The sequence below is a fragment of the Motacilla alba genome, chromosome 11, assembly GCF_015832195.1.
Source record: "Motacilla alba alba isolate MOTALB_02 chromosome 11, Motacilla_alba_V1.0_pri, whole genome shotgun sequence".
Taxonomy (NCBI): domain Eukaryota; kingdom Metazoa; phylum Chordata; class Aves; order Passeriformes; family Motacillidae; genus Motacilla; species Motacilla alba.
The window spans coordinates 14,206,692-14,229,336 of NC_052026.1; the positions used below are offsets into that span (position 1 = coordinate 14,206,692).

General features: G+C 51.6%; 2 protein-coding genes across 2 annotated transcripts in view; both read right to left on the reverse strand.

Annotated features, from left to right (window-relative positions):
• Positions 1-1,355: 1,355 nt before the first annotated feature.
• NRN1L (neuritin 1 like) lies at positions 1,356-4,886 on the reverse strand. Its single transcript, XM_038148568.1, has 3 exons — positions 4,730-4,886; positions 2,331-2,493; positions 1,356-2,250 (listed from the first exon to the last, which is right to left on the reverse strand). Exons 1-3 carry the CDS (start codon positions 4,785-4,787, stop codon positions 1,977-1,979), a joined length of 495 nt encoding a protein of 164 aa, XP_038004496.1. The 5' UTR covers positions 4,788-4,886; the 3' UTR covers positions 1,356-1,976.
• Positions 4,887-5,598: 712 nt separating this feature from the next.
• EDC4 (enhancer of mRNA decapping 4) overlaps positions 5,599-22,645 on the reverse strand; it is a 33,481-nt gene continuing 16,434 nt past the window's right edge. Inside the window, exons 17-29 of the mRNA XM_038148228.1 lie at positions 21,824-21,977; positions 20,217-20,680; positions 18,551-18,652; positions 17,441-17,593; positions 16,116-16,152; positions 15,152-15,332; positions 13,104-13,259; positions 12,250-12,365; positions 11,409-11,574; positions 10,063-10,249; positions 8,711-8,930; positions 7,867-8,030; positions 5,599-6,619 (exon numbers count right to left, since the gene is read on the reverse strand). Of these exons, the coding sequence (XP_038004156.1) occupies positions 6,427-6,619; positions 7,867-8,030; positions 8,711-8,930; positions 10,063-10,249; positions 11,409-11,574; positions 12,250-12,365; positions 13,104-13,259; positions 15,152-15,332; positions 16,116-16,152; positions 17,441-17,593; positions 18,551-18,652; positions 20,217-20,680; positions 21,824-21,977 (2,293 nt within the window). The 3' untranslated portion in view covers positions 5,599-6,426. The remainder of the gene's footprint in view (positions 6,620-7,866; positions 8,031-8,710; positions 8,931-10,062; positions 10,250-11,408; positions 11,575-12,249; positions 12,366-13,103; positions 13,260-15,151; positions 15,333-16,115; positions 16,153-17,440; positions 17,594-18,550; positions 18,653-20,216; positions 20,681-21,823; positions 21,978-22,645) is intronic.

Consider the following 22,645-nt stretch of genomic DNA (forward strand, 5'->3'; position numbering starts at 1 on the left):
ACAGCACCACGCTGGTGGCGCTCCATCTCCCCGGCCTCCTCCCAGCGCCCCGCTGCGATCCCACCGCTCCCACCCCTCGGAGGTGCCGGCGGGCGCTGCGCAGTGCGTGGCCGGCGCCCGGCCGGCGTTTATCCTCTTAGCCACCCTGCCGGGATCCGCCACTAATTCACCCTTAAACACAGGATTGTCAGGAACTGGGAAGGAAAGAACCGGCGGATTATCCCCCCGGCGCTGGCGTTAAACACGGGGAGCGGCAGCTGCTGCGTGAGAAGAGCTGGGGTGGTGTCTTGCCCCGTGCCCCATGGGGCACCGGCCCCGGGATCAGCATCTTCCCCCAGCAAGGGCTGGTGGGAGCCCAGATGTTTTGTGTCCCCCCAGCCAGCTCCCGGCCGGTTAGTGAGATAAATAACGGGAAATAAACACAGAGCCCCTCACAGAGCTGGGGGATCGGCAGGAACCACTCGGCCCCATGGGATGAGCCAGCAATCCTGTTAGTGTTTCCCAGACCCAGAGCCTGGCAGAGGACTGGGACAGCCAGGGTGACATCCCAGAGGTGACCAATCACCTGTTTAAGTTACCAGACCTCGCAGGAAGAGGTTTTATGATGAAACAAGCAATATTTTTCCCTGGCTCGATGAGGACGGTGATTACTGAGCTCCTTGCTCACGTGCTGAAGGCTTTCAGCCACAGGACAGCGTGGCAGAAGCTTCCCCAGGCCAACACCATGTGCCCAGCTGCTGGATTGTTTTTGGGACAGCCTTAAAGTCATGGAAATCACAGAAACAGCAGCAACTCGCTACCCACAGCACATAGGAGCTCATGGCTCCTGCTCTCTGCTGAGCCTGGAGCAATCCTCGGAGCGGTGGCACCTGTGCTGGTGGCCAGAGGATTTTGTTGCCTTTCCCAAGTGGGATGGTTTCCCACGTGCCAGCCAGATTCACCCACGACTGCTGCTGGGGGCTGGGGGCCACACCAGCAAGGAGCCCGTGATCTGTGCCACAGCTGGGGTGACCATTTGCAACTCCAGTGGCCCTTTAGGTGATGGGTGGGGAGTGAAGGCTGTGCCTGGGAGAGTGAGGAGGACACCTCACCAGCCCAGGCCTAGGGGAGCTGGTTTGCACTCTGGGCTTTAGTAGCTGGGAAAAATATCCTAACTTTTCAGCACAACAGTGACAGGGATGGGAATTAGAGCATCTTCCACTGATAGATACAAGTTTAGCCAGGTTAAAGGCCCACAGATCACCTTGGTTTAACTTTGACAGGTTTCCTGGATGAGATTTCCAGTTCCCTAGCTTTTTTACCTCAGTCATCTTGGTATATAAAAAAAAAAACAAAAAAACACAAAAACTCTCTTCCCTGCAAGCCATACTTTTCTTCATGACCATGAATACAACAAGACCAAAATAAAAGGAGTGGAAATCAGAAAATTTCACTAGAGTTTGCCCATCAGAGGACGAGCTATTGGCTGCCAAAAAGACAAAGAAATCTGCACCCTGTGTTTTCCTAAAGTGACCTTTAAAACGAACAAAACATTTGACCCACCTCTAAAGGGAATACCTGCTATGCCCAGCCCTGAAAAGCAGCAGTCAGGGAGCACCAGGACAGTGGGAATCGCCCCCTCCTGGGGCTGTCCATGGTCCCATGGACTCCCTGGCATGGCCATGGGCAATACACTGGGGGAATGGAGTCACAGACCCTCCCACTGACCCTTCCCGGGGACTGGTGCGGGGAGCATCCCCGCTCCGGTCCCCGGAGCAAACACGGGGTTTGGGAGGGGCTCAAGGGGCATCCCATGGCAGAGAGACAGGAGAAATGTAAAAGTGTCTTTTAATATAAATATAAATCCATCTGAAGTGCTGCAGGAGAGGACCGTGCCCCGCGAGGGATGCCCGGGAGGGAGGCGGGCGTGGCGGGGACCGGCCAGCAGCCGGGGGAACCGAGCCGGCATCACCTGGGCACGCCGTGGGCGAGCAGGGCTAGAGCCAGGGCAGCAGCAGCGGCAGGGCCAGCAGGACCAGCAGATGAGGCTGCGGGGCGGTGGCCGAGCCCCGCAGCGTGGCCTGGTTGGTCTCAGCGGCCGGCGAGCTCTGGGCGCTGGCCAGGCGGCCCCGGGCGCTGCACAGCTCCTGCAGGTTCCCCTGGAACTGGATCTTGCGCGACTCCTGCCGCAGCGACTCCCAGACGGTGGCCGCTTCCACGGGGCATCGCGACAGCACCTCGCTGGCGCAGGTGTGGAAGTCGTCCCAGGACCTGGGGAGGAGGGCGGGAGTCGGGGCGATGCTGGTGGCAGGTGTCCCCGCCGTCCCAGCGGCTCCCACAGGGACACTCACTTGCAGATGGCGTCCAGCTCCTGCGCCTCGTCGCCGCCCTCCTCCTGCTGCTGCTGCCGGACGCTCTGGGCCATGCTCTCCCCCAGGCTGAGGAGGCATTCGGCGAAGCCCTTGTAGATGGTGTCGCACTGTCCCGCCATGCTGACGGGCTCCTGGCTCGCGGCTGCGGGGCACAGAGAGGAGAGACCGAGCTGAGCCCCCGCCGAGCCCGACAGCCGCCGCCGGCCCGGCTCAGGGCAGCGTGGCGTGAGGGTGTCACCGGGTGGGGGTGACACTGGGCTCTGAAATGTGGTGAGAGGCTTCCACATCCCCCCGGAGCGCCGCCATCCCCTCCCTGGGCGCTCGTAGTGAGCCTTCGCTCCTGGCCCGGGAGCCCGACGCGGTGCGCAGCGATGCTGCCATTCGCCACAGGGCTCCTGCCGGCCGCGTCACCTCGGGCCTCCCCGGCTGTCCCCAGAGCCATCTGTCCCGGCCTTTATCCCCTGACAGCAAAGATTAATTTGTGACTACAACAGAAAAAAACAAAGCAAAGGCTCAGCAAGCTGGAGTCCCTGCTCGGACTGCAGTGGGAAAGAGGGGGAAAGGGGAAAACAAAGGGGAAGGGGGAAAGAGGAGGAGAAAGGGGAAGGGGAAGGAGAAAGGGGAAAGGAAAAAGGTAAGTGGAAAAGGAGGGGAAGAGGAAAGGTGGGAAGGGGAAGGGGGAAGAAAAAGACGGAAGGGGAAAGGTGAAGAGGAAAGGGGAAAGGATAAAGAGAAAAGGGAAAGGAAAAACAGGGAGGGGAAGCGGGGGAGGGAAAGAGGAAGAAAAAGTATGAAAGGAAAAGGCACAAGTGCAAGTCTGGCTGCTCCATTCTGAGAAGCCCCAATTTCCTGCTCTGCTCCACAAACGATTCACCACTGGCACTGGCCAAACGCTGTGCTGGGCATGGGACAATGGGTGACAGGGTGTGTTCGTGAGGACTGCCAGTGCATCCACGACTGGAAAGCCCAAAAGGAGCGGCGTGTGACTGGGTCACAGAGAAAACCTGCATCGTCCTCAGTTCTGCCCCAGAAGTCCCTGTGCCGATTCACAGGAGTTACAGAGTTTTGGAAGTGACAAGGCTGTGCACCAGGGAGGTTTCTAGTTGAGGAGAGCCCTGCAGGGGACCCCTGTGGAAAGGTGACCCCAGAAGCAGCTGAAAGTTTCCTGGTGGCTGCTGAGACAGACAGGATGTCTCCAGGAAGCCATGTGCCTTGCTGTTTGCATCCCACGCCTGCACCCCTGGAACGGGGTCCTGAGCAAAGTGGCTGTGGTTGAGACTAACACCAGGGCGAGCCTGACACGATCACAGGGCACTTTCGGTGCTCGCAATGAAAACCCCCTGAGCACAGCACCAAGGGAAGCCTCGGGCTGATGCCATACACGTGGGTCACGAACATCACAGGTATCAATGGAGAAAGTGGGATCCATTGCTCCTCTTTTCACCCAGCCAGGCAACAAGTCTGCCTCTCACCAGCCCGAGGACCCAGCAGCTGGCAGGGCCGGATGATGCCTCCCTTCAGCCGGCTGGTCCCTGCTGCAGGCTGAGGTTTCACCTCCTGGGCTCCTCTAAGGTCCGGCACAAGTCCTCCCCTTCGCTCAGCTCCCTCGGCACGAGGCTGGGCAGGGCGAGCAAAGAAGGAGAAAGCAGGAGGGCAAATCGCCTCTGCTGCTCCGCTACAAAACCGTGGGGAAAAACCTGCTCCCGGCTCCGTCAGGAAGAAAGCCCAAGGGAAAAGCACGGAGGAAGTTTCCCAGGGCGCTGCAGAGCATCCGAGCTCCGGAGCGAGTGCAGCCATCCTGCTCCTGGGGAGTCGGAGTCACCCACCCTCCGAGCCTAAAATCCACCAGGGGTTTGGTGATCCCTGTCCTTCATCGTCCGCGCAGCCGGACCAGGTTAATCCCAGGCTCCCCATCTCTCCTCAGAGCAGAGATGTCACTGGGTACCGCCGTGCTCCGCATCCTCCCTCGGCGCTCGGAGGAGCGAGAGTCTGGAGGGGACACGCTGGTGCCAGGGAGGCGCAGGAGCCGCCGGGTAACAGTCCCCCGGCGATCAGGATGCCCTCCGGCCCCGGTGAATGCGGGCAGCAGGGAAAGCCAGCGGGGGCGTGGGGTGGGCACACAGGGCTGGAGAGCCGGAGCTCGGGAACCGTCCCCGCCTGAGCAGAGACACCCCGGACAGCGCCGCGAAGCCGCGTTCCTCCTCGCCCGGCGTCTCAGGACGCGGGACGAGAGTGGATGGATCGCTGAGCCGAGGGGCAACCGGGCACCCCGCTCCCCGCCGCTACAGAGGGTGCGGGACGCGGCCGGTCCCGCTCCCGCCCGCCCGCCCCCCAGCCCCGGCGGGGAGAGCCCGGGGTGTCGGTCCCGCGGCACTCACCGAGGTGCAGGAGCAGCGGGCACACGACGCCCAGCAGCCGCCAGCAGCCGCCGCCCATGGTGCGGACCCCGCGCCGCCGCCGCCGTGTGCTCCGCGCCCGCCGCCGCCGCAGCCCCGGCCCCGCCGCCCGCCCCCGGCCCGCCGGCACCGCCCCGGCCCAGCCCCCGGCACGCCCTGGGGAGGGCGGAGGAGCCCCAGGGGCCGCGCCCCGGCCCGTGCCGGTCACGGAATCACAGAAGGGTTTGGGTGGGACGGCACCGCACCATCTCGTTCCAAGCCGGCAGGGACAGCTTCCAGCCCTGTGCAACCCGGGCTTGTGAACACTTCCAGGGATGGGGCATCCACGGCTTCTCTGGGCAACCTGCAGCCCACTGTCCTCACAGGGAAGAAGTTTTTCCTAATATCCAATCTAATCCTGCCCTCTGACAGTGTGAAGCCATTCACCCTTGCAGGTCACTCTGAACCCTGGTCCAAAGCCCTTCTCCAGCTCTATTGGAGCTCCTGTATGCATTGGGAAGGTGCTGAAAGGTCTTCCCAGAGCCTTCTCTTCTCCAGGAAGGAGGAGCAGCCAGAAACATTTTTGTAGTGAAAAGGGGAATTAATGTCCCCTTCCCACAGCCAGTAGCCCACCATCAGCTCCTGCCTTTCCCAGGAAGCAGAGACCTCTCTGCCCCGCTGGACTCACACAGGAAATCTTGAGCTCAGGAAAAAATCTGGAAAGAGAGAGGTGACAGTGGCCCATCAACTCAGGCTCCAGCCTGGAGATAGTTTGATATCCTAAAAGACCCCTCCGTCTTCCCTCCATCACACAACAGAAGAAGGTCTCCACATCTTTTTTCTCCAAAAGTTTTTTTTATTGAATTGTTCTCAATGTTATTTCCCAAAAAAAAAAAAAAAAAAAAACCAAAAAAGAAAAAAAAAAGAACAACAAAACCCCCCAAAACTTGAAAATTTAGATAAAAAGAAAAACCTCGGTGTAAAATCAAAACTAATGTCTGAAACATGGACATGCTCCAATGCACAACAGAACCGGTGGCCCCCCGGGGCTCTTGCAGTTTGCTGCTGCCTCAGCACGCTGACCCCGAGCCCCTCCCCGGGGCACTCCAGAGGTGTCACCCCCTGCCCAAACCTGCCTCACTGGGCCAGGTGGGCCAGGCACTCCACTGTGGATCTGGAATTAACAAACCTCAGAGTAACTAACTAATTAATGAATTCTATCTAACCTTCTCGCTCAGCTGACCTCCTCCCTGTGCCTACAGCCCGCCAGGGAGGAGGAGTTTGAGCCCTTCCCTAAGGTGTGGGTACAGGTTTGTGGTCAGCGAGGAGCCGGCAGCCCCTGGGCTCAGCGCACACCTCGCTGCTCCCGTGCTGACAGCAGCAGATCCAAACTTTTGACGGGGTGAGGAATCCATCGGCTTCTGCTGCACGAGACATGGACTGCCAGCCAGCCTTGGGGACGGATGGGCAGGTGAAGAAGAGATTTAACTCTCAAAAAAGAGGCTATTTAGGAAAAATAAGCCAAGTGAATGTTCAGTGACTATTTGGAACTATACACAGATGGTGTTCGCCTTAGAGACATCACACACGCGCTGATAGATTTTCTGGCGAGAGCTCTGAACACCAGCCAGGCGCCGTTAGGAACTACAGATCTGCTGGGGGGGCTTCTGTGGAGCAGCCCACCAGGCAGCCAGGTCCTCCTAGGTCATGCCAGGGGTGACCAGGCCCTGGAGCATGATCATGAGGCGACGCGCAGGCTTGCTCAGAGGGTTGTGGGGTTCCACCTGGAGGAACTGGAAGAGCTTTTGCCGCACCTGGTTCATGACTGACCCCATGTGGTCTCGGGTGATGGGGTCGCTTTGGTCAAGGTGCATCACCGCATCCTCCAAGTAGCTGAAGGAGAGAGAGCAAGGTTAGGACCAAGCCTAATGTGATCCAGTTCATGTTAGCACTGAAGCTGCAGTTTTGTTCCCCGCTCCATCCAAACTCTGCAGTATCAGAGTTTGTCACGAAATAAATGTTCCTGACTCACAGCAGAGTCCACCTATCCCTTCCTAAACATGTGAGGTCAGCCTACAGCTCCCAGCCTGCCCACCTGCCCCACAACCTGGCTGCTGGAACCAAGGCAGAGGAAACAGCCAGTGAGAACTCCCCTCAGTGCTGGAGGTGACTCTCAGTAGATATTTTCTTAAACACCTCTAAACAGAATTAGTCACTCATTAGACAGTAAAACCCCTCAGCAGTGAGGCTCAGTTTGTGTAGGCTTACAATAAAATCCATCCAGGAAGGGTTGGAATAAGATCAAGACTTTTACCAACAAGACACTGAAGTTCAGTGATGAACCATCGCCTTTTAAACCACATCCTAAGGCAACGTGGTCACTGCAGGTTTCCCAAACCAGTCTGGTTTAAATTTTACTGCAGCAGCTTTAACCACAGTTACCAGACTCTAACTTCAAGCTCTTTTCAGTTTTTCTAGCTTGCTTATCCTTATTGAATTAAAAACTCAATTTAAGTAATTTTTCCATACCAGTCATAGTCAAAACCTGTAGGTACCTTAACAATTTAGCTTTTAAGGGCAGATAGCAGGGTTTTGACTCAGACACTAAAAATGTTCATGGCAAGTATCAGTACAGTCACTATTCTGTCACACAGGCTTTGCTTGGAACATCTACCAGAAATTATACAGTAGCTCCTGCTGCAGCCTCCCACTGAGCCTTTCTGACAGTCACGACAAGAAACTGCTGACACAAAGTCCAGTGATGGGTTAAGAGTTGAGGACAGAGCAAACTTGCCCTGGATATTGTACTGTCCAGGGAACATGGCACTATCCCTTCTTTTGCCTCCACAAGGAAACAGTTCCTTGGGGAATGGGGATTGCTGCACAGGCTGCAAATATTTACAGGTTACAATTCCAGAGGTACCAGCACCTACTGCTGGGTACTCCTTCCACTACTACCTCAGGGCAGCAAAGCTTTCTGTGGCAATGCTGACATATTTTTCTGAATTACCACTGGCTTTAAACATGCCAGTAACAGGCTACAGAAACTCCAACTTTTGTCAAAGTTCTACCTTCCACTTCTAGGCACTGAATTTAAAGGCAGGGCTAAGAACAGGACCTAGTTCTCTGGTCATACTCACCTCAACTTCAGTTCTGTACGAGTGCCCAGATCTGAGGAGAGCTGCTGAATGAGGGAGAGCAGCACAGGCTGGGACAGTGGGCATGGATGCTGTCCAAATACTTGCTGAGTATCCACAGTCTCACAGACATAGAGAACCAGGTTGAGATCAGCTGCTGTTAGAGCCTGCAAGGAAGACACAGGTAGAAATGCACAGGAACCAACAGGCAGGTGAGTGACACAGGACAGAGTGACAGCTCAGTGGCTAAACAGCCTCCTCTGGGAGCAAAAATCTCTGCACCTCTGCTGTACAGGCCAGCAGGGCCATCTTTAGGCTCCAGTTCTGTGCTCTGAGGACACCTGTGTCTGTTCCAAGCTGAACAGAGCACAACCACACAGAGGGGAGCAGGTTACTGTCAGCAGCATGGAGCAGGGCCAGCAGTGCTATCGTTCCCAGAAGAGTTTGCAGCAGCTCAAAGGGATCTGCCTGCATGTTCAAAGCCAAAGGCAAGGTCAGGCCCCAGCTGGTAGATCTGCCTGGAGAGGCTCATGAAGCTGTTGCTCTTCAGAGGTGTGCCACGCGTCAGCGCCGATGGCAGAACACGCTGGGTTACTGCAGCACTGACACTGTCCTGACAGGACATGGGCAGGGACGAAGGAACTTAACTGCTGCCAAATCATGGAACCTGCATGGCTCTGACTCCACCTGCATGACAACAACTGCACCCCTCAAGCACTCCACTGCCACAAGTCGTTTCAGTCAACTCCTGTGTAAGCTGTTGTGAGACTATGTGCCCACCCCAAGGAGCTTTTTTTCCTTCTCAGCTCCCAACAAGCAGGGGGTGACTACCAGGAAAACTAGGTACCTGCTGGAAAGCTTGGTTGAGGTGTCCCTGCTGGAGCAGCTGAAGGATGTGAGTCTGCTGGGACTGGAAATCCATGTGAGTGGAGGGGATGGGTGTCCCGGCTGCCGAGCGCATTGCCTGGACGATGCTCGAGGTGACAGCTGCCTGCTGCTCCTTCATAGCCAGGCTCACTTCTCCTTTAATGACTCTCTGCACCTGGGCCAAAATAGACTCCTGCATGCTGAAAAAACCAAAACAGAACCCATGGGCACCTCTGAGAATGAAGAGCCCAGGGATAACACTGCACAAAGCTTATACCAGTGAGAAAACACAGGCTGGCTTGCCTTTTGTAGTGGGGCTCCCTAAGGGTTCACACAAACAGATCTGAGGCACAGGCAACTCTGTGGCCAACACCACAACATCCCAGAGTGCACCTGGAAGACGCTGGGATTCTGTGCAGGAAAGTGACATTTCAGGGAACTAAGTCTCTCATCAAACAGTGTTTTAAATCTTTAATGTCTCTGGCTTACAAGCAAGGCAACCAAGCTGTGGGGTTATCCCCAAATGGGGCCAGCTGCCTACAGGAGATCTGTCAGATGCAGCTCCTCGTGTGCAGATGACACCTTTAGAATGAGAACACACTTACACTGTGCCTGTGACTTCTCCACAGAAGAGGATTTCACAGTGCAGACTGCTGCTCTGTGTGAAACCTTTTCCCTCAAGGGCTGGATTCTCCCCTCTCACAAAGGGTACAAAGCATCAAACCTGCTCTACCACAGGCAGAAAAGCAGGGCTTCCTTGGGAACAAGAACAGCCCATGCAACAAGACCAGGATTTAGTCTGGTGGCCTTCCTGCCAACTCTGGCCTGCACGGAAGACCCCAGTGTGTTTTGACATGTTCTAGTGGCTTAAAATAGACAGGGTTGTCCTGCCATGCAGGTGACCACCAGCCAATCCCAATGCCTGGCAATCTGCCACCGCCTCATGGTGTGAATGTGCTGGAGGCACTGCTGGGACCCCACCCTGAAAGCACAAACTGCTGCAGAGCAGCTGCGGGGAGAGTAGCCTGTAGAAACTGTATGCCTGAGGACATTGAGTAAAGAAAATACTCCTCTGAAAGGATCTTCAGGAAGTACTCAGATTTGAGTCTGCTTAGTGGTGCCTTAGATCCTTCTGTTCTCCACTGTGCACGTGGGACCTGGAGAAAAGCAGGCCCTGAGCTTCCCAATACAGCTGGGAAACCTTCTGTGGGCAACAGCCACCAGCCCACTGGCTTTGCCATGGTGCAAGGCCAACAAGCAGCCCTACAGCACTCCTGGCTTGCACGCAGATCTCAGTGACACCTCTTTCCACAAGCCCGGCTGCCAACTTACTTGCCCACGATGACGTGCAGCTGGTGCTGCACCTCGGCATGGACGCTGGCCGCGATGGAGGACGCCAGCTGCTCCGTGGTGCTCTGGAAGGTGCTGATGAGCTGCCGCAGCTGGCTCAGCAGCGGGTCCCGCACCTCCTGCTCTCGTACCTTCTTGTTCTTCAAGTGAGCCTCCAGCTGCTGGATATCTGCAACGAGCAGAGAGAGAGACGTTTGTGCCACCTGCACCTGTGGAGATGATCAGGGCAGAAATCCAGCTGCCAGGCTCTGTTCTCCAGCAGAAGCAACTGCTGAGCCTGTGTATGAGCACAGAGGAGAGCACAAGCCTTGATGTGGGCTGTATTATATCAAACTAGAAACCCATCTTTCAGTCTTCCCATCACAAAACACAACCACAAACCCACCAGCTCTCCTACAACAGGCTTCTACAGGCACTCCTTGATCAGGGGACGTAAAGACAGGAGTGAGGGTGTTTTATTTCATATGTGGTGTGAATTGTGTTCTGCTTTAGTTCAATGCTCATGAAGAAAGAGGGGAAACTTTTCTGACAAGAAAGAAATCAGGTCTACAAAGATTTAAAACCTGTATTTTAAAGTATCTTAGGAACTGGCCTGATCAAAAGGGAGAAGAACGTAAGCTCTCGTATTTGTGGGAGACTTATGCGGAAGAGGAAGGGTGCAGAATAAACAGCAGCTGGAGACACCCTGCAGATCTATCCCAACAGAAGTCACTGTGCTAGCACTGCCCACTGCCCATTCAGGCCCTCTCAGAAACCAGCTCTGCAGAGTAATACCTGTGCAGCCTCCCCAAAGGCCAAGGATCTGCATCTCAAGCCTGAGAACAGGAATGATCTTCTGCAGTGCATCAGTGTATAGTTTTCCTTACTTAAGGGTATGCTCTATTTCAGCCTATGTCCACACTGTTCAGCCACTATTTAACCTCTGGCCATCCTGGTACCCTTCTTTAAACCTTCTCCAATCTATTACCCCTCTGAGAGAAGGGTCTAGGTGCAGGACTACCCTCTCCATTCATCGTGTTCCTGACACCAGGAGGGGATAATCCTGCAGCTGGGCTTTTCCTACTCAAGAGATGAAGTCACAGATTCCCAGAACACAGCTGAGTGTTTTGCTATGTGGGCTACAAAGACCAGAAGAGAATCTGTACTCTTATAGCACCACCCACAAAATCCTCCCCACCTCTGCTTCCCAAGTATAAAACAGAACACATGGATGGGCTAAGAGGTTAAACACTCACCAGTGAAACTCTGAAAGGCAAAAACATAAGGCAGACGTGTTGCCAGCCATTAATGCAAATAGTGCAAAGAACAGCTGAAGAGAACCTACTCACATTCCTGTGTGCCCTGCTTGAAGGTGTCATTGATTTGCTGGAACATGGACTGGCAGCTCTTCTCAAAGGCTGGCAGCACGACGCTCTGGAAGGCCTCCCTGTAGGCTGACTGGATGGGTCCCTGCAGAGTGTCAGCTGTGGCCCTCACAACACTGTCTGTAAGGTTCTTACAAGCACACAGAGAAGATTCCAGAAAATTAACTACAGCCTGCTCCAGGACTAAGGGTGTGAGCAAACACCAGGGCCCTGCAACACACCCACACCAGGTAAGGACAGCCCAGTGTCCAAGGCTGCTCCCTTGGCTCTTCCCACCGGCCAGGCTGCACTGTGACTCCAGCAGGCAGAACCTCTGCTTGCCCAGGGGCTGCTCAAAACCAGCACCACTTCTCTGTACTTCTGCTGTAGAGCAAGGGAAGGTGGCACAGTCAGGCACAGCTCCTTTCCCCTTCTCCTCCTTCCTTCCCAAAAAACCGTAATTCCCTGCCAAGGTAAGTAAGCAGCTTGTGCCCCCTAAATAATGTAGATGTGGAGAACAGAATACAGCCAGTCAAATGTTTGCCACTTGACTGAGCTGGCCCTAAAAATCACTGCTGTGGTGAGAATTTCTACTCTAGTAGAAAATGAGCAACTTGGTAAATGAAAATAGTGTTAATGAGACAAAGTGGGCAGGGGAGAATACAAAGAGCTTATCCTCCCAATGAGACCATGAACAAGCTTTGACTACTGGCAGCTAAAGTGGCATTACCTAGAGACAGAGGTGAGGGGAAAAGGCATAAGAAATTGCTACTCAGGCAGGTGACAACTCAGTGTGCCCAAGAAAAGCTACTCTGGTACTCCTTACCTTTGATTTCACTAGCTTGGTAATATTCTCTTTCAGTGTCCCCTCCACAGCAGTGAGCTTGGTAGCAATAGTATTACTGAGCTGGCTGACAGTAGGGTCCATGCTCTTGGAAATGCCTAGGCATAACAAAAACAGGACAAAAATGCAGTTTTAAGCCTAAAGTCACACTTTAAAGCCTAGAAAAGAAAATGGAATCAAATGATTCTTGGATATGACACAGCAAGGGACAATGATCACAAACTGTGCTTGGGAAACTAAGGTTGGACATTTGAGGAAAGTCTTTGCTAGGAAGGTGGTACAGCTCTGGAAGTCACCAGAAGTTGTGGAACCTCCAGCTTTGAGTTTTTGTGGTGTTACAAAAAACACCACAAAAGTGTTGGTGTGACATAGTCACAGCTGACCTGATCCAGAATAGAAGGTAGCCCTGCCTTAGGCAGATACTGGCTGCAGGCTTTGCCACCAGCAGTTTTTGGACCATTTCCTTACATGCATGGTGCCAGTGCATCGAGAAAGGGCAAAGACAACTTCAAGCTTGCTCCAGCCAAGTCCCAGCATTTCCAAATTCATCAGCCTCGTTCACCTTCCTCCACTGAACAGACTCCAAAGGCTTTAGACATTATTATGGAAGGTCGGACCACACCCTCTGGGAAGGCATTCCCTCTGGTAGCCTCATACTGCTTCTAAACCACTTCTTCTCAGATTACAGTGGGGCCCACAGCAGCCTGCTGTGCAGACAGACTGGTGCTCACACAACCTAACTCCTGCTTCATCCAGTGCACTTCCCCAGTGTGCTTTTGATCCCAATGGAGCTACCTGCAGGGATCCACCTCCCAGCCTCAGGCAGGCACACTCACACTGGGGCACTGTCTTCTTCATCTCCTCGCGGATGGTCCTCTCCAGACGGGCACACACGGCTGTGGACAGGGACTGGGACAGCTGCTGGGACAGGTGCTCCTGGAGCTGCCCATTGCGCTGCTGCCCTTCCAGCAGCGCCCGGTCCAGTCTTCTCTCTAATGGGAGTTGGGGTTAAGGAGCACAACAACAGATTTCCTGCCTGCCCACAACACTCCTGTCCACAAAGATGGATAGTAGCCTCACCTCCAGAGGCTCAGGGAGAGCAAATGTGCAGCTCTGGTGAAAGAGTGGCCTGATAACATAACTGCTGTGTTCCTGAAACAGGGTACTCTTAAACAATTGATCAAGGTCAGAAAAGAGCTTTGGAAGGCAAGATAGGAAAGTCAAACAGCTAAAGTAAGTTGGACAGTACTGTTTCCTACACACTGTGGTTAACTCGGCTGCCCCATTAGCAGCTCAGCCCCAGCCAGCCACTCACTCACTCACTCCTCTGCAGCAGGATGTGGGATAGAGCTGGCAGGGTAAAAGTGAGCAAGCTCACAGGTTTGAGGTAAAGACAGCTTAAGAGGTAAAGGAAACGCTGCACGTGCTAACCAAATCAAATAAGGAATTCATTTACTACTTCCCATCAGTGAGCAGGTGTTCAGCCATTCCCAGGAAAGCAGGGCTCCCTCACACCTAACAGTGGCTGGGGAGGACAAACACCATCAATCCAAGGGTTCCCTCTTCCTCCTCCTTTGCCCCAGCCCTTACTGCTGAGCACAGTGTCACACAGTGTGAGGCACCCTCTTGGTCACTGGGGGTCAGCTGTCCTGGCTCTGTCTCCTCCCAACTTTTGACCAGCCCCAGCCTCTGCCTGGTGCAGCAGTGTGAGAAACAGAGAAGGCCTTGACAGGGACTAGAAAAAGCAAAACCAGCAAAAACATCAGTGTGTTATCAGCACTGTTTTGGTCACAAATCCAAACCATAACACACATAAGCTGCTGTGAAGAAAATTAACTCCATCTGAGCCAAAACCAGGACACCAAAAACCATCAAGTCCAATATCCATAAACAGCAAGTTGGTAAAAATGTTTCTATAGGAAGGAATTAGTGGACATAAGTGATACAGTGATGGGAGCAAATTCAGGCTTCAGGCTACTCATACCTCATGGAACAAGCAACCTCTCTGAAGGACCCAACATACAAACACATCTTAAACAAACTAACACCTCAAACTCCAACAAAGCAAACAATGAAATGACAATTCAGCTGCTGACAAAATTCAGTCCATGCATAAAGTTGTAGAGATAGGAAAAATTATTCTGGTATTACAATATAGCTCTAGACACTGAAATTCAGTAGAAAGGTATCTAAATTATCTGTGAATATCAGACTGATGGCCAAAAAAAGAAAATCTGAGACTAATTAATAGAGAAAGCCATTGTCATAGAAGTTAAGAGTGGTTTCAGACATGACAAAGGCTGGAACTGATCAATTTGAGGAACATAATGCAGCAAATGCACACAGGAAACAGTGACTCATAATACAATACAACTAACTGGATATCAGGTTTGAAAGCAGCAAAAGAAAATACTTCTCAGACAACAGATAAGGGACCTGTAGACCACCATATGAATAAAAGTTGACAAACAAGGTAATTTTATATTCAGCTATAAATTATTGCAGCCAGATGCTGTTTCTGGTGCAAGTACTGACTTGCCTTAAGGAGGAAAGGATCAGCCCATAATTACTCTTGTGCAACTGGCCACTGCCTGAGGTGGGATAATGTACCAAGTGCACCTCTGGTCTGTACCAGCACTGCAGCACTTATGGCTTTAATGGGTAACTAAGATTTAGTGGCACAGAGAAAGTGTCAGTTCTGTTCTGTTTCTGAGTTTCTTGGCCAGAGGATGGGCCTCAGAGGAACTGAAATAGTTATACTGCAGCCAGGTAATTGTACTGCAACTACAGCCCCATGCTCCCATGATCCTTGACCTTTCTGAGCCTTCCTCACACCTCTAGTCTGCCCTGCAGCCTTCCACTCAACACTTGCAAACAAGGATACGCTCCTGCTCCTGCTGGGAGTCGATCACCCTCTCCATGTGGCCCATGAGGGAGCTCTGGATGGCATCGAGGTGATCTGTGAGTCTCTGCAGCAGCTCCATCTGGTTCTGCCGCAGCTCGGAGAGCTCCCGCTGTTGGCTCCTCAGGATACACATCACCTCATCCTGGAACTCTGCTGTCACCTACATGAGGAGAGGACAAGCATTCATTTCTAACAGGACTGGAGGTCACCCGAGTTTTCTGCTCAGTATTGAGTCAACCTCTGTGCCTGGAAGTGAAGGGTAACACACAGTGCAGCAAACAGGACCAGTTTAATGCCCGTTCCCAAGAACTGTTGTGCCAAGGAATAAACTGATAAAACAAGGTTCCTGCACGGAATTAATAAATGGTTGCTTAGAATATCAACTGTTTAGATACAACACGTCCTTCAAAATAGATTTTATTCACTTTTGGCCAGGTACTGAGAGTGTTGATGCCTACAAATGTAAACAATGACCTCAAACACTCACAAAAGAGCCGTGCAATCAGTACACTAAGGAGGCTTCTTCAGAGCACTTTTTCAGATCTTTCATTTATTTGAGAACACCAAACAACTGGAAAAGTATAAATTCATACATGCTGTCTCTTCACTGCTCAAAATAGTTCAAGGAGTGTGAGGACCCACCCTTAAGGGGAAGGAACAAGGAGACACACACATCAAGGCCAATCCCCCTGTGACCCTTTCTTTGACAGGAACAGCTTATCCTGCTGCAGGCAGAGGCGAGTATGAGAAAGAAATCTTCAGTCTGGAGAGCACAGAGCTCCTTTTCTGCTGCATGTCAGCACTGAGCAATCCCAAGTCCAAGTACAGCCCCCTCTCAACCTGCTAGGGCACGACCCATGATACTTCAAGGAACTGGGATGAACTTTCTCTTAGGTCTTTCCTGGTAAGTTATGAAGCATCATGAAGAGCAGCTCTGACTCACCTGGTTGTTAGATGATCTTGGTGACTGGTTCATATCCCTGGAAATAAACAGAAAAGAGTAGTAACCCAGTTATGTCAATTAACTCCTCTTATTATCCAAGTCTTGTGCCAAAACAGATCACACGTTTTATGGTTGCTTTAGATTTCACACTCCAGCTCTTAACTCCAGCTTGCCTTGTGTAACATGGAGAATGATGGGAAGGTGATGAAATCCCAGTCCTTACAGCACTGTGACACTATCATTTGCACTGTTCATAGACCCTGAAATTCCTTACAGACTGGTCCCTTTGCAGGTAAGAGACCTGAACCAAGTGTTAATGACGACTATTACAAAGTGCACTCCACACTGTTTTTTCAGTTTTGTCCAAATTCGAAGCCAGGGAAGACCCAAACAAAAAACAAGTATTCATTTGTTAAAATTTAGAATGAATGAGCACAAATCATTTAGTGCAATTCCACTCTCAAGGTGAAGAAACTAGTGATGCACTCCAGCTCATGCAGCAGAATAGAGAAAAACCCTGAACTGATCCACTAATACTGCATGTCTCCATCAAAGTCACAGATCAGTGAAGAAAAGTAAACACTTTTAGCTCCCAGACAGTATCCACTCAGCAACTTCAAAAGCACTGAGACAGAAAAAGTGAAAGTCATTTCAGAGGGCAAGAGCTTCTGGGTGTCACTGTGCAAGACCACAGCCAGAATTAAATGCCATAGCCCATCTTTGTTGTGATCTGCGCAGCCAGAGATCCAAATCACGGAGCTGTGGGAACACAAGAAGAGGAGAGAGCCCTGTGCAAAGCTCTGCTGCTCTCCTCACACTGATGCAGACAGATTGGTCTAACATGCCATGGGCAGACCTTTCCAGTCACCAATTTTCACTTACAAGATATTGATACAGGCATGTTTAGAAACACAAAAAAGCAGCAAGAAGGTAACAAATGACAGATATTGCTGAACAAGGGCACTGTGCTGCTGTTCAGAAATCAATTAAAAAGGCAGGCCATTGTGACACTCACAGTTCCAATGAAGCCTTCACTGAACCCAGTGAAAGGGCCCAGTGTCCCCTCACAATGTGTAATTTACCTCCCACACATTTCTCTCAAGCCCAGGCTCTATTTTGGATTTGAGTCCCAGCTGGAGTTAGTGCAGAACTATTCCCACGCCCGAGTGCCAGTCAGTGTCTGAGTAACCAGCAACGCCTTCTGTGGGGCTCCTGCCCTTTGCAAACGGGGCAAGGGCTGCTGCCTCAGACCCAAGGGCTGCAAGAGGCTGTGGCCCTGCCCAGCTGGCCCTGCAGCCTCCTGTGCCCTGGCCAGCCCAGCGTACCCGTCATCTTTCTTGCCCTTCCGCTTGAGCTTTGGGGAAGCCCGGGGGGATGCCTTGACTTTCCAGTCCTTCACAGGCAGCCTCTGCGCAGATGCTTTGGCACCAAATCCACCTGACGTGGAAGCCAAGCTTGCAACTTCATCATCGTGGTCACTGTGAAGGAACAGCAAGGGAGAGGATATCACTCACAACACTGGACTGTGTCAGCCTTGGCTGCGGGGATGGATTCACACAGCTCTTCATCCACACACGGCCAGAGTCAGCTACAGACACCCCCACTTAACCTTTCATAAAGGCCTCTGCAGAGCTCAGAACAGGCTGCTCTGCTTTGATCCAGGTCTGCTCAAGCTGAGCTCCAGTGCTGTGCAGCAAAGCTTGGAGGGTCCCTGCATTAGGGACAGCAGGGCCCAGACAGGGGCTGAAGGATGGCTGTTTAGCTGCAAATCCTGGCACACGAGCCCAGCATGGCCTAGCAGGGAAGCCAAGCACAGCACATCCCTACAGCTTTACAGACAGCAAGCACTGGAGACAGAACACATTGCAAGAACAGAGGAGGATCAGGTGAGCCTAAGACCTCTGTGATCCTCAGTACCTTGGAGACTTTCTCCCGCTGACCAGCCTCCAATACAGGCTGCATGTTTCAGTCTGAATTTATGTGTGGATTGTGGACAACCCTCAGCTGTCAAACAGGGCTGAGCTTGTCAGGCACACAGAATGTGCACACAGGGGGACTTACAAGGGAGGAAAGCTGTCAGAAGCAAGAAACTTACTCCTGAGGTACCCTTGCTACCTTATATAAGGCACAATATTTGGAAACTGATCCCTTAAAAGGTTTTTACTGGTAATTAAACCAAGCTTGGTCCATGCTTTTAGAAGCAGCACAATCAAACCTTTCCCTACAGAGAATAAACTGGAGAGGGCCCAGAGGCCAATCTTGAGATGAGCAGAAGTCACCAGAACATGAGGGAAGCTGGGCTGCAAACCCACATTAAGTCAGGAGAGAAAGCAGAGACATTCCCCCCTCACATGAAGGCTGGCTGGGGACAGAGGCACAAATGCAGCCTGAGCTGAGTCCATGCAGGGTGAGAGAGGGGCTGAGCACTCTGGTACCTTTGTTCTGCACTGGCATCCTGGCTGTCATGCTGCAGAAGGTGGTAGCTGTGTCGATGGTAGGAAGAGCTCTTGTGCTTTTCTTCAACCTCATCCCTTGGGCTAGAGAGGGGAAAAAAGAAAATATCATCACAAAAGCCTCTTTCAGTTTGGACAGTCACTCTCTCCATGTCTCATGAGAGATCCTGACAGGAAGTCTGTAACAAAAATCAACCCCACACTGATCCCACAGATGCAGGAAGAGGCAGTGTTGTGTAGAGGCACTAAACACTTGAACTTGTCCATGCACTCTTCTGGGGCCTCAAAAGGGGAGAAGCAGCTCAGCTAGGCTTGAAGTAGATTTCCAAGAACTATCTCCAAGCAGACATTCATACAAGAGAGGTATGCCACTACTCAAACCTGGCAGCACACTATACTTCCATGAATAGCATCACCTTGGGTTTGTTCTTCCTCATTTAATACTGATCACTGAAGCAAAAATCATCAGTGCTTCTTAGTTCCCTAAAGTGTCTGAGGAAGTGTGTGAATTTGATGGGTCAGCTCTAACAGACAGGATTGTAACAGTGGATTCAGTGTGAGTATCACAATGATTTTGAGAGCAAACTGCACGTGCTTTTAGGCTGTCAATTAGGTCTGCCTGAATGCAGCTTGCAGGAAGGACTTTACACAGAAGTGAGCACTTGTGAAATCTCACAGTCAGAGATAGCTGATCTGGTATTCTGATATAAGACATCCAGAAGAATTCAAAGACAGAGTGGGATTGAGGGGAGTTGCAAACTCCTACAAAAGTAGTTTCTCAAGTTCATATTATGAGTAAAAGAAAAAATATTGTGTAGAAACAGTCTTAATGCCCTCCCAGAGGCATCAGATGGGACTGTTTCCTGAAACAACACCCTTAGCTGCAGATGCACAAGGTGAGGCCTTTCTTTGTAACTCTAATGAGTGAACAGTCCAGGATTACCTGAGGGACAACAGTGACCCTCTCAGCCTTCCAGTCCTGCTGAAAAGGAAGGTGTTTGCAGGTTCACATGGTGCATGTAGCCCTAGCCTAAGAGGAATCTGGAAATGCCAGATGCATCTTGCTGTTCTCATCCTACTAAAGGAGAGGGACACTAATTCTGTGATGAAACCCAGCACTGGTACAGCATAACAGACTGCTCCTTCTAAGCAGTCTAAGTGATGCTGCACCATCCTTCATTCCTGCTCCACTGCCATTTATTTTCTGACTGCTAAAGTACTTTGTGTATTTATAACAGTAGCTGCATAGAGCCAGTCCTAGAAGAGAGACATACAAGCAAACCTGTCAGTTATTTTGTCAGTTGATTCAATAAAAGCCTGCATCACCTGGGACAGAATGTAGCTTGTACTGGTTTGATTTCCAGAGCACACAAAAAAAAATCTTAAGTCTCCATGCGAACATGAAGGCCAACAAAGAAGACTTTTCACCTTCTTAACAGAGATCATTTATGCTGCAAAGGGTATCAGGTTAGAGATGGCCTAGGAAGTTTAGGGCACAGCACTCAGGAAGGCTGACTCATCAGATCCTTCAAGGGAAGGAGGGATGGAGAACTGCTCTGGATTAATCACAACGTAAGAGCTTTTCAGCAAGCTGCCAATTTGGCAATGGAAACAAATTGCCCTGTGCCAGACAAACCCAAGGGATTACCTGTCGGCCATGCTGTTCCTGGTTTCCCGGGTTATGTCAGGAGCCGCTGGCCACGGCTGACTCACAACACTGTCAGAAGATGCGTTTTCCTGAGTTAAAGCAGTCTCCAGCAATGATGGAGCATTCAGTCTGTCCACCTCCACTGGAGGCATGTCCAAAGAGTGGTGGCTGTGCTCAGAGTTGTGGCGGTTCCTGGGAGACAGCAAGTGCAAGGCAGAGGCAGCTGAGGCCATACTGTCTGCGTGGTGCCCGGGCTCCAGCACCTCCCCAGGGAGCGCGGGCGGAGCCGCCGCAAAGCTGCGCTGCAGGGTCTCGGAAGCAATCTCTGGGATATCCTGGGACATGGCTGTGGAAGCAGAGGAAATGACATCTGGGGAGCGCTCACGGGTGGGAGACGCCTGGGGCACCACCAAGGGCTCCACTTCCTGCAGTTCCAGTGCTAGAGAGGAGTTTCCTGGTGCGACCTACAAAGAAAAATCAAACAAGAGGCTTTAGGATAATGTGGAGACACTCCAAGAACCCCTGGTGTCTTACACTAACGCCCTCTGGAAACAGCAAGCTGTATCCTTTCCTCATGAGATTCCTTGGCTCCCACTCCTTCATCAGATGGAAAACGGTCCCAGCACTTGCAGTGGACTCTCAGCTGGGCTAACGACACACTTAAGCCAATGCTAGTTTGAACTCACTTTGAAAAGAAAATGTAACACTAATTCTACCTCCCTGCCCTGCTCCAGACTCCCTCCTCTTTGAAGGATAACATTAGTTTTAACACTGAACATCTCCTGGACTGAAAACTTGTTTCAGTTTCAAGCTTCGGTCATGATCTGTTTTACACTACACCTGGAAATTAAAATTTAGGGATAGGAAATCGTGATTGCACACTCATCAGACCAACAAGCAGGAATAAGCCTTTCCAGGTAGCACTGTCTCTTAACACAAAGGCTGACCACTTTCAGCCAGTGGGATGGTGACAGCACAAGCCAGAGCTGTCTCTACTGCTGTGTCTCTAGCTGTACTGCAGCTATCTGTAGCTGTATCTCTCTTTCAGAGACACGCTGTTCTATATAAGGACAAATTCCATCAACGTGGCTGAGTAAACTGGACTGCACATCTGAGCCAGCAGCTGTGTTTTCCAAAGGGCACACACTGTCCCTGCTAACATCCAAATAAGTGTAATTTCACAGAATCCTAGAAAGGCTTGGGTTGGAAAGGACCTTAAAGCTCATCTCGTTCCAACCCCACTGCCATGGGCAGGGACACCTTCCACTAGACCAGGTTGCTCAAAGCCCCATCCAATCTGCCCTTGAACACTTCCAGGGATGGAGCATCCACAACTTCCCTGGCAAGTCTATGCCAGTGCCTTACCACCCCCTGAAAAAAGAATTTCCTCCTAACACCTAACCTAAACCTCCCCTCTTCTACTTTAAAATCATTCTCCCATGCCCCATCCCTGTCTCCCCATGTAAAAAGTCACTCTTTAAAGTACTAAAAGGTCACTCTGCTCCTCAGAGCCTTTTGTTCTTCAGGCTGAGCAATTTCAGCTTGTGGAGGCCCACAGAGAGGTTCTTGGCCCATGAGAAGGAAGGGAGCAGCATTTGGAGCCTTACTGGAACAGGTGCCTTTGGTGTAAGCTTGTCAGGGAGGCCTGGGATAAGAACAGAGTGACTCCTAGGACTGGTCTGGAGACTGCTGCTGCTGCTGCTCAGCGTGAGGCTGGTGTCCAGCTGCATCTTGGGGCTCACAGTCAAGTCTTCTGAAGCTCTGCAGAAACAGACACCAGCAAATCAAGCAGCCCAAATAAATGATTGATCTGCATCAAACACTCAAGGTGAAGTGATGGGGTACAAAGGTCAGTGGAGGAGCCCTTGCTCTTTTCACCATGGTCAGCTACTCCCTGTCAATGAGCACCTGCATCTTCTAGTCCCCATAGAGCCCACAGAGATACCAGGTAGAAAAACAAAAAAAAAAAAAGAAAAAAAAGGGGCATTGCAATATTTTTTAATTTGAGGGGTCAGTGAGAGAAGGGACCAATTGTATCTCCAGTGGACACTGTACAGAGTAGAGGAAGAAACACAACACTATGAGATAGGTCCCTCTCCTTTTCCCAACTCCCAAAAGTGAGGTTCTCCCTTGTTATGCCAACCCACTGTCACACTGTAAGATTTTCCTACCAGTCCTAATTCTCTCCCTGTCCTTGGTGGCTGCAGAGTTCTCTTACCTGTAAACAACAACGGCCCTTGGGGAAAAGCATGGAGAGCAACAAAACTGAGCTGCAACAACAGAATCCCTATGAGGCACACCTAAAACACTCTTGTTGGCCCCTAGATGACAACAAACATGTTCCAAGCTGCAATAGGGATGCAAACAGCTGCCTATACAGGGACATTGGGACTCAGGCCAGTTTCTAACTCTGGTTACAATCTCCTCTC